Genomic DNA, 11,623 nt, shown 5'->3' on the forward strand with positions numbered 1-11,623 from the left:
CTGATCACCTGAAGGCGACACGCGTCCTCGTGTAGTGGGTAGGAACGGTCCCTATCTATATAACAACGAGGATGTCGCGTGATCATAAATTTTACTGACTTGGCCAGGCTGGTGGTGTGGCCGGATGGTGGAGAGGACAAGCACGGGGGATTGTAAGGTCTTGCGCGGCGCCACCTGTGTGTGTGTGTGCATGTTACCTGGGATCGAGACCTGTCAGGGTCGGAAATTCTTTCGATGGTGGAAGGTAAGAGTGCCCCCAGTCGATGGGACGGTGGTGACCTGGGATAAAATTGACCTGCGCGCTGACCAGGAATATGATTTGAGCCACCATTGATCTGGCAGATTCCGTTGGATGCTGGTGGTGGGTGCTGAACCTGAGCGATCCACTGAGAAGTTGACTAGGGTGACTGGATGAGGGTGGTGCCCCGAAATACCGGGGAAGGCAGGGTTTTGCAGGGTAGCGCCCGCAGGTTGAAGATATGATCCCCCTGTCCCACACATCATACATACATACGCACATCGGGTCAAGTACCCAACCACCTACACGCGCATCCTGACGACAGCATGACACACTCATCACTGGTTAGCTTGCCAACGCACACACCCCCTCTCCACCACCGCCGCCCACCCGATGATAGATGGATAGATGGATACCCGCAATGCAATCCTTTTGCTGTGTAATGTAATCCTGGGCGGATATCCAACAGATGCTGTGGTCCGGGTCCGGGAGCTAACCGTCGGGAATCCTGTGAACGGAACATCCTTGCTTGGATACAAGGTCCAGTTCTTGCGCACAGAGTAAGTGGTAGTAGTGTTCCCGCGCACCTGATGTTGCGTTCACAGTGCGTACAGCATTATTGTACGGTACTGTACGGCACTGTACGGAAAACACAGAATGTGATATAGCGCGGGCCTGCGCCCTGATGGGATGGGATGTCGATCCATAGGGGTTTCGCGATGCGTCATTGTTGCTACTGTTGCTGCTGCTGCTGTGTGTGTTTGTGTGTGTGACAGCAGCCGCCACCAAGCTTTGCTTTCTAGCCAGCAGTTTACATACATACAGTCATATCGTACCTGAGAGTGCGCACGTGTTTTGTTTATTCCTCTAAGCATGCGACAACGAGGAGAATGTACACACGAACTTACGAATGCATGTACGACACGCAGCTCGGAGCGTGTACGGGTCAGTGTGCCGGAGGTCCCGGAATCCCCGGCCGCCTACGTGCTGATGTCCGACCGAGGCTACACAGCTTCGGTGGGTGGGTTGCAGAGTTACAAATGTTCCGTGACCATGTGTGTGTGTGTGGGGGGGGGTTGTCCGTCCGTAAAAGCCGGGGGGGGCCCATGCAGCTCCATCAGCAAGTGGACATAAGCACGGGACTGTTGCATGCGATGCATGGACATGGCGATTAGCTTACAACATGCGCTAGGTGGGAGCATACGCATGTTTTGCGCGTCAAAGCAGGTCAAAAGCAGTGGCTCCCGAAGGATTCAGTTTTGGCGGTACGGCGGGTGCAGGAGGTGCGTTCGTGGTTGGTGGCCACCTGCTGTGAGGTGTATTGTGCACGTGTGTGCCTTGCATAGTTCTAAAACCGGTGTACGTGTATGTGCATGTGTATGTATGTGTGTGCATGTCTGCCGTCCCCAGCTAGCCAGGTAAGGACTGAAATTGCTGATGAATGAATGCAAGGGTCGTTGGCACAGCAAACAGCGTTATCGACCAACACAGTGCAGGGACCAATAATGTTCGTTCCACACCTAACCCCATATGGTGGCTGGCATAAAGGTCTATCTCTACCATGTCGACGCACGGCTGTTCTGAAGCAGTGGATTGATTCCTGTCCTGCTGTGTCGTAGCTGTACATAGTACGGCACACTCACATATCGTTTACGTACAAATACGTGCTAAGGCGCTCCACCAGCATCTTGAGAGCGGCCCTTTCAGCGAGGCCTGCAGCTACCTGACCAGGATTGCCGTACATGCTGTCGTATTTCCATTGATTGGCACGCGCATTATCCGATAATATAATGCTGACGAATATGATAAAGTCCTCATCCTTTTGTTGTACAAAACACTGCCATATGTACGGCAGGACCCTTAAGCCACAGCACATGTAATGAACGTGCTGCGTATTGACGTACTGCATAGCAGTGTATGTGCGTGTATGTGCGTGTATGTGCGTGTATGTGTGTGTATGTGTGTGTATGTGTGTGTATGTGTGTGTATGTGTGTGTATGTGTGTGTATGTGTGTGTATGTGTGTGTATGTGTGTGTATGTGTGTGTATGTGTGTGTATGTGTGTGTATGTGTGTGTATGTGTGTGTATGTGTGTGTATGTGTGTGTATGTGTGTGTATGTGTGTGTATGTGTGTGTACGTGTGTGCATGTGTGTGTATGTGTGTCAAAGATCATGCTGTAACATCAAAGGCTAGTGGCTATACAGGTAGTAATACAGTCGACCTTACACAACCGTATTGAAAGTGGCGGTTCAGCAGCAACCATCTTCATGGGCAGAGGGACATACATACATGCATCGACCTCACGTCTATGCAAGCCGCCCCGTATGTATCGTATTTTTCCGCCACAGGCGGACAGTGTCTACCAGGTTATCAACAACGTGTTAACTCCGCCACGGACCGTCATGCTGTCCTGGCTCACCCCGCACGTGGGCGCTGACGTGGCAGAGCAAGTCGTGGCGGCGCTGTCAAAGCCAGCATTGGAGGCCGCCATCGTGGATATCGGCAGAGATAAGAAGAAGTAAACAAAGCTTAATTAAATTATTCAAACCGGGATAAACAAGTTAGCGAAACATGCATGAGGCATGTAAGATTTGGCGTCCGTTGATATCGTTCCCTGTATGTGAGTTGGTATGTTTGTATGTATGTCTAGGGCCCCAAAAGAGGGTTGAGGCTCGGCAGAGGTGATGAGGAAAGGCAAGGATGTGTGATGGATGATTGGGGAATGTGTGATGATTCAGAAAGTGCAAGCAGCTCGAGAAGTAATGCTGTACTCGTTTGAAATGATGCAGGTAGGTAACAGGTACTTGGCCATGATGGGTAGAAGAAAACTCCATGGGTAAGGCAGTAGCATGTCTAGTAGTAAAGGAGATGTGTGTACGGAGATATGCATATGTGTGGGGACTGCGGGGCTGCATGCAATCAAAGGTTCTGCGAGATAAGAGTACATTGTACAATGTTACAGAGTATGTGCGGAACATATTGAAAGTTGCAGACCACATGTATTACATTTCTGTACACGTGCCATCGTCGCCTGTCAGGAATATCACAGATAAATCTGCCGTACATGCCGTACATGCATCGTATCAACCAACAAATCTGGTTAGCCGTCTCACACGCATCCCTTTCCAGAAGCGCCAACAAGTAAGCGATAACAAGCAGTTGATTCACAGCTTGTATTATTCATTATTTGCTTATGTAAATATCGCAGACAGAAATATGTGTTGCATGTATGTATTGTATAGAACAACGAGCTGTTATCTGTGCCACTTGTGCGCTATTATATGTAAGTGGGAGATAAATATCACAACGTCATGCACCTACGCCAAGGAATATGTTTTACCGGCGCGTCTTTGTTTGTGTGTATATCGAGACACAGGGACACAGGGTTATGGGCAGACAGGCAGACAGATAGACGACTGACAGACAGATAGACAGACAGACAGACAGATACGACAGTTTGCAACACGGACATGCATTGCGGAGGTAAAAGTAAAAATGCTTCCCTGTGGCAAAACAGGTCTGCGGCGCCGTTAGATACGCGTCCGTCAACACCTTGCTTTGTCGCGAACGACACAAGCCCACGGAAAGGAAAACAGACAGACAGACAGACAGACGGAGAGACGGCCAGTCAGACAAGACAGAGAGACAGACAGACAGACACGCAACGTGCCAGAGACTGACACCCCGCAGACGCACACAGCACACATCAATTTGGCTGCGGTTGCTGCAGCAATACACTACTCAGTACTGTGCAGCAACACAGCAAACCAACGTCCCCATACTCCCCTGCTGCTGCACTGCAGACGACCACCTACTTGTATAATGTGCAGCCCGCTCTCTCCCTCCTTCCCCCCCTTTATACAATCCCCACATCCCCACACCCTAACCGCACACGCCCAAGCCCACGCCCAACGATTATATCAACAGCAGGTAGGCAGTCGGCGCCTAGGAAGGCAACCGCAACCCCAAATCACGCTGCTCCATACCACACCACTAACGGCGTAATCCCAGTATGTACCATGCAGCTATATCGGCCAATGAAAACAAGCGCTATGCACAGCGTGATGCCGTTACGTTGACAAAAACGACAAAAGGGACGAGCGAGTAATAAATTAGCAAAAGCTCCAGCCCCAGATGTTACTGTCTCTTTTTCGCATTCCAACAAAATTCCAGCCATTCCAGCCCTTCCCGAGAAGCTCCAGACCTTATTCAGCCCAGACTGCAACGACTGCACCACCCACCAGGAAGAACATCCGCTCGCGGGTCTTGCGGCGCCCTCTCTCATCACACGGGAATGTTGTAGATGCGGAAGGCCTGCGCAATCCAGTCGTACGCGGTCACAAAGTCCCAGAACGTGACGAAGTCGAGCTTGTCTGTGTGAACAAGGCTGCGGAACAGCCGGATAATCTTGTCAACTTCCAGAGTACTGCAGCCCTGGTTCGCCAAGAAAAGCCGCAGTTCCACCTCACTCAGGCGGCCCTGTGTGCAGTGGGACAGAGAAAGAAGGAAAGGAAAGAAAGGATGGGTTGGGGGATATCTCGGTTGGGGGTTATACAGGGGGGTACAACAATCGTCCCCTAATCGTCCCCTACGTATATAAAGGTCAACGGAAGCGGTCAGCGCATCGTCAGGGAGCCAGGTAGAACAATGGTGATCACCACACGGGTGTACGACACACCTGACGGGGTAGGGTCGCAATCCTGTCGTACAGCGCCACTGCCCGCTGAAGCGCCCGCAGCTTGCGAACCTGCGAGAGGACCCGAGCACAACCAACAGGAAAAGGAAGCTTTTTTTGTAATGAGCACAGGAAAACACAATTTGATTAGTAATCGTCTTTGCCTCATCACAAGATGATGTTTTGTGGTCAGTGCCTTCGCGCCCTGAAACGTTTTCTGATATCCGCACAAATCCGCGGCTAATGGTAACCGCGATAATAAGAACAGTCGCAACGCAACTTTTGGCGATCGACATCACCTTCCCAACCCCCTAAGCCTTCCATAACATGCAACTCCCCAGGATCCACCACCACCACCACCAAATGTGGTCACAGGAAAACCGCCCACAAGGCCCACAAGGTAACCCACCTTATGGCGGGGCAGCAGCAGGCGCACAATCATCTCATCCTCCGTCATGTCCAACAAGTCGACACCTGCGGGAAGAGGAACAGCGCACGAGGAGGGGGGGGGGGGAGGTCAATAAAGGGCTCGGACACAGCCGTGCCGACCAGTAACTGTACAAGTCCGGTGCACTCGACTCACGCGGTCCCCAACCGTTCTCCAACCGTTTTGCAACACTCTCCTCTCAACCGCCAACCGAGGAGAGGACCTACACCTCTTTTATGTAAAAGGACCCCCGACGGCGATTGCCATGCTTTATACTGCACGCAGATGCAACAGTGTGCCCTCTTGCAAAGCCGTACGGCACAGTAAGATACGCCGTACGCCGTACAGTCGATACTGACCTGCCACATGGTGAACCTTGACGGGTCGCAAGTCCAGCTTATCAAAGCCCAAATCCTGCAGGAAGCCAAAAAAGCGTCAAGCCACCGGACCACATATGCTGGTAGTTGGCGTGGGGGACTTGTAGCTTAGGGCAGCTCAACGGGATATAGACCGCTGCTTCTTAAAGAAACAATCGTGGTGATCGCCACTTCATGCCCCTAGATCCCAGCTATGATACAGACATTCCCCCCAGTGATTCCCTCGCCGTCCGTTCCTCGCCCTCACCCGCCCCACCCCCGCCCCACGCCCCCCCCGCGACATGCTACCCCACCTCAACCCCTTCCCCCCACACCTACATACCTACACATACACACATACACACATACCTACATACACACACGCACCTGCAGCAAGGCCACGAGCTCCTCCGAGCTGTAGCGGATCATGTGCTTCCGCTTCAACAGGTCGTTGTCAATCTGAATTACATCACACAGGGACACCGCGGTGAGGGGTTGAAAACACAGAGGGGTGGAAAAGCGCACGCGAGCAGGCCCTACACATAAAAACATTAAAAAAACACATAATGGACAGCGGCGCAAGAATCGATAGATGTGCAATAAAACGACGCAATAAAACGAATGTAGCACTCATCAGGTCAGCACAACAGCGCCGACTGCATCCGGTGGTGGCACCCGCTGGGAAATAGCGGTCCCAACGACGAGAGCAATGCACAGCACAGGTGATCTGTTGCATGGTACACACATGCATAGATAGACATTCGCAGCGCGGGACGGGGGGCTGGGGTTTGCGGGGCTTCAGAGGCGTCACCGCCGCCACTGCTACCCCCGCTGGTGATGTCCCTCCGGGTAAATCCCGCCCTGACCAGACGGGGCTTAGGGTTCTTAATTACAGCAGCAGCAGCACCGCTGCTTTCGCTGCTACGACTGCCACTGCTCCCCTTGCCTGTTGTTATTGCTGCTACTGCTGCTGCTGCTACAGCTATCGAGAACGCTACGTATTCATTAGACCCTCCGGGAACTGGAAGGGGAGCCCCGGGTACGTACGGCAATGTCTAGCCGGGTAGAATTCTACGATAGCAGGGATTAAGTACAAACTACAAGTCCCAAGTACCGTAAAGTCGTACTCAATACGAAGGTGTTATTCCTACGTACAGATATAACGTCTCCAGTACTGCAGGCTTTAGTTTAATACGTTTAATATCCTGTTAATAAAAAATTTCCCAGACTTCCTAACAATCTAAATCATCTCGTAAAACATTTCTAGATCCTCTCGCACCTCGGGCACAGGCCCCAAGCTGTAATCAGAACGCTGTTGCTGCTGCTGATGATGTTCTCCTTCCAACAGAGAAGCCAGTGGCGGAGTGTATCGGGGGGAAACAGTCGAGGCACGGAGGCTGGTGCGTACCGGGCTGGTGACGGAGGCGGAGGCGAATTCTCGCTCCAAAGAAGTCCTGGTGTTCGTGCTGGGGGTGTGCGTGCTACTGAGCGCTGCTGCCAAGGGGGATTTGTAGCGACCGGGAGAGACGGATCGCGCCAGAGCCGAGGCCATGGTGGACGAGTCCCCGGGGCGCCTGTAGCTGTCGGCGGTCGTCGGCCGCAAGCGCGCCTTCGTCGGTGTCGTGTACGACGTGACAGGTGTATAGCTCGTCACATGCACTCGGGGGGTGCCCTCCTCGAAGCGCAGCAGCTCGGGGTCCACACGCCTTGGGTTTAAACAGGTGTTGGTTGAGTTGGTTGAGTTAGTTGAGTTAGTTGAAAAGTAGGTTAGGTGGGCAACATGTTGAATGGGCCAATGCTGCATACAGACGAGCACACACACACTCTCAATACATACACTCCCTCACATACATACATACATGCACACACCTTTCAAAACACGTTGTCGTGTCGTGTCTTGTCGTTCACGCTCCCTTTTTCTTTCCCATCCCCCACCCCCCATCCCTCACCCCACAAACCCCCATCCCATCCGGATACCCCGTCTCTCCGTCGCCCAATCCCACACACTCCCCCACACATGATGATGGCAACTGTACGACGCCCAACCGACACTGCACTGTCGCCACCTCCCCCCCCAACTAACCCGCCGCCGCACACTCCACCCCCAAAACTCCCCACAACCGATCCCTCCGGTCAACTCCAGCCCCGACCTCACCTCACGTTACGAACCACCGAGGTGTTCGCGCGGATCGAGGCAATGACCTCCGCCTGGTTCTTGGTATTGCCGCGGCGCAGACTCATCAGGCAGTAGCGAGCCGCCTCGGCAGTGTACGCGTCAGCCGATACCAGCAAGTCCACCAACAGGTCGATACCACCCTGGTGGTATCAGTGGTGGGCGTTACAGAGTTACATACAGATACGGCTAGTCATGGAAGGGGGAATTTAAAAAGAGAGAGGTCGGGAAAAAGAGGGGAGAGGGAGGGAAGGTGGGGGAAGCCGCGGGAAATACACACGGGTAGGTGGGTGGTCACGGGGGTAGATGTGTTGGGAGACCTCAGGCACGGAGGGCACAGCAAGGGTGGCCAAGGAACGAGGTCCCAGGCAAACCAACCAGTGACGCCAACACCCTAGTAAAACCATGTAAAAACATTCCCAATCCATCCAAAGGTAAAATCTCAAAGACCGCCAACTAGCGTCAGGGGGATTTGGGCGTGAAACGTCAATGCCCTCCAAGAAAAATCTCAATCCCAAAAAAAATCCAACCCCCTAAAAATCTAATCTAAAAAGATCTCAAGGCCCATTGTCGTTAACCCATATTTAAATTCCCATGACAACACGCACAAGAGACCCACCAGGTAGCGCACGCTGTCCTGCACCACAATGTCGCGAGCGGACAGGAGCGACAAGGCGCCCGCAGCAGCCGCCTGCACACTGGACTCGCAGTCGGGTCGCAGCAGCCGCACCAGCGCCCCCACGCCGCCGCCAGACCGCAGAGCCAGGCGGATGTCCAAGTCCTCTGCGCGTCGACAATGTGGGGGGAAGAGGAAGAGCCGACGGGAGTACGGGTGACCCGGGGGGCCGGGGGGGGTGTTGGGGAGGAGGGGATCACCCGGGGTGACACCTCCCCCAGGGAAAAGACTAGCAGACTAGTAGAGCAGTAGAGCGGTACAACCACCACCACCACCACCACCACCCATCAACAACAACAACAACCCCATTTTTTTCAACAGCAGCAGCAGCAACAGGTACAGCTTCTTCTTCTTCTTCTTCCTCTTCTCACCCGCAAGGTTGCCAATCGCATTGGCAATGTTCACAACGACCACCGGCGGGTACAGAGGCGACAGCAACTTCACCAGCACAGGCACGGAGCAGGACTCCGTGAAGGCGGCGGAGGAGCCGGCGCGGGTGGAAAACATGGCCAGGGTCGACGCCCCCAGCTCCAAAACACCCGCATTGCCCTTCGGGGGGGATTGCATTCAGAGGGGGGGGAGATGACGAGTCGGGACCCAGCATACAGTATCTACGACATATGGAACAGGCGATGGTGTCGTACACGCACACGCATTCGGGCCCGTGTTTATTATCACGCTCGTACATATGCACGCACGGGCTATACGCTTGTTGGTGGACTTATACCCAGCACATCGTGTGAGAGAGTACGGCAAGTACGGCAAGTACGACAAGCACGGCAATGTGTTAAGGTTCCCTTTTAGCACATCCACGTGCACATGCCCCTGTTCGTGTCTGTAACCCAATCTTCCAGATTCACTCCTCCTCAAAGCAGTCGGGTTTCTAAAGTTTGTAGTTGCACTAATCCAAATCCAAATTTTCTTAAATTCAAAATTTTAATTATGTTTAATTATGTAAATCCTAATTTTAAACACGTACCTCAGCCGCGTACTTCCCGGGCTCGCTGAAACGGTCCATCGTGCGAGTGGCGTACGCGACCGCGTGCAACATGGTGATGGCGCGCAACGTAGAGTCTGCCAGCAAATCAGCGTCGTACACGGCCTGTGCAACAAAAATTTAAATTTCAAAAAAAAACTGAATCGAAAAACCCGAATTCGCTCATACAGAGGGAAACTCCGTCCGAAATAATTTGTTGTTAAAATAAAGTTCAACATATGCATTGTGCTAAAAGCGAGAGGGCAAGGGAAGGACCAGGGGAGATGGAGGGCAGCGAAAGGGGGAGAGGGAATAGACCACATTATAGACGACAATAGACGACAGGGCTAGGGTCAGCAAGGGAATGCAATCCATCATCAACGTGATGCGGAAGAGACTAGGAAGATGGAGGGGCGGAAGCCTACACCCCGGTCAGTGTGGTGGCGTTGTACGGGTGGTCGGGACCACCACAATCACTGGACCGCACCAACAGCTGCAGCCGTACACTTGGAATGTGTAGCTCTCTTGTAGCGGGGGAGCAAGGGCGGAACCAATCGTGACATTACCCCCCGAGTACGGCATATGCCCCCATACACGCACGGACCTGCAGATGCTCTCTTAGCTCCGTAATGACAATGGCGGCGTCCATGGTGAAGATGGGATTGATCCCGCCGTACTTGTCCTGGAGGCGCTGCAGCAACGCCAGCTGCATACCGCGAGCAAATACACACACACACACACGCACACGCACATTGTACAACATGCGATTGGTGTCGTGCAAATGTACGATACTTTCACGTGGGCATACACGCATGCCATACAGCAAGCAACAAAAAGTAGCGAGAACGTAGAGAAATAATGTGATGCGAGTATACGGATCAGCAGCAATGTACGGCGTTACACGAACCCAAACCCCTCGGTCTCCGTAACCTCAACAGAAGCCTTTGGAGCTCCTTCTCCCCCCCCGGGTTACCTTCTTCCGTTCAGCCTCGTACTCCTCTGCGAGTACGGCACGAGCCTCCAGGGCCTCAACCTACGGAGCCATGACACAACATGACAAAATATCTAGTTACGCAGTGTTGCCCCCTAAGGGGTGCTTGTGTTGTCCTCAAGTTGTCATCAAGTTGTCATCATGCAATTCATTACGTGATTAAGGTCCATATAAGGATCCATATGGGTTAAGTTATTTATCTACTTGCTTCTGAAAGCACAGAGCGCTATGGCATGCCAGGGAGACCGCGTGCGAGCTGGGAATGAAAAGACGAGGCTGGTGGCCGTTAGCGGCGACAGTTACTGCAAGCCGAGGTGATTGTCCAGGTAGTTTGATCAGATCCCTTACCCCGGAACTCGATGACTTACCCGAGCCCGGGTTGCATTGAGCTCCGCAAGGCGCCGCACAGTGAGGCGAGTAAGGTAATCTGCCTCCGCCATTGAGAAGGAAAGCTTTATTTCTTAACAGTATGCTCTGTGTGAACCTGCACGCGGTAACGGAAAGGACCATACAAAATAAACTTGGTAATGTTTTTACTGAATCGTTGCCGGAAGGACAGTGGATGCAACCAAACGAGGATGAAGTGAGGGATAACCTGGCAAAGACAACTGCTGCGACAAGCAGGCATGAAGCCATGGTGCATGGAGTAGCACAGTCAATGGCCTGGACGACCGACACGCCATGCCTCAGTGCACCATTGGCATGTCAAGCATGCGCCCTTTGGCACAACTCCCGACAAACGGTGGCCAATTCACCATGACAAGGCAAAATCAGCGTTATTTGCCCGTATACAAATCATCAGAAGGATGGTGGAAACCGTCCCAGACGATGTCCCGAAGCCAGGTCGAAGATAGTACCTCTTCAACGTACCTCACCGCGCAAGACCTCCCAGCCGGTTTTCAATAAACCCTCGAAATTGCTTATCTTATGTGAGCTGGAGAGCGAGCGGATGTAGGAAATAGCACTTCAAGTACGTGGCTAAATAACTGCTTGTTCACAAATCAAGCCGATGACATGTACCAGGATAAATATGCTTGTCTATGTATGTTCCAAGGGATTTGCGTGCTGCAAATAAACTAGATGTGCGCAAACCGACGCATAAGGCCTAC

At 52.7% G+C, this 11,623-nt stretch overlaps 2 protein-coding genes across 2 annotated transcripts; one reads left to right on the forward strand and one right to left on the reverse strand.

Moving 5' to 3' along the window:
* Positions 1–646: 646 nt before the first annotated feature.
* Positions 647–2,762, forward strand: VOLCADRAFT_99438 (uncharacterized protein; the record flags this gene model as incomplete). The annotated part of the gene is made up of 4 exons (XM_002958160.1): positions 647–798; positions 1,168–1,259; positions 1,649–1,656; positions 2,589–2,762. 4 exons carry the CDS (start codon positions 647–649, stop codon positions 2,760–2,762), a joined length of 426 nt encoding a protein of 141 aa, XP_002958206.1.
* A 1,324-nt stretch (positions 2,763–4,086) lies between these two features.
* On the reverse strand, positions 4,087–10,954 carry VOLCADRAFT_108020 (uncharacterized protein; the record flags this gene model as incomplete). The annotated part of the gene is made up of 13 exons (XM_002958174.1): positions 4,087–4,719; positions 4,919–4,987; positions 5,325–5,389; positions 5,702–5,756; positions 6,086–6,157; positions 7,107–7,404; positions 7,854–8,014; positions 8,491–8,654; positions 8,919–9,096; positions 9,527–9,649; positions 10,128–10,229; positions 10,497–10,556; positions 10,883–10,954. 13 exons carry the CDS (start codon positions 10,952–10,954, stop codon positions 4,525–4,527), a joined length of 1,614 nt encoding a protein of 537 aa, XP_002958220.1. The 3' UTR covers positions 4,087–4,524.
* Positions 10,955–11,623: the final 669 nt, after the last annotated feature.

Source organism: Volvox carteri (assembly GCF_000143455.1).
Source record: "Volvox carteri f. nagariensis unplaced genomic scaffold VOLCAscaffold_87, whole genome shotgun sequence".
In the NCBI taxonomy this organism is placed as follows: domain Eukaryota; kingdom Viridiplantae; phylum Chlorophyta; class Chlorophyceae; order Chlamydomonadales; family Volvocaceae; genus Volvox; species Volvox carteri.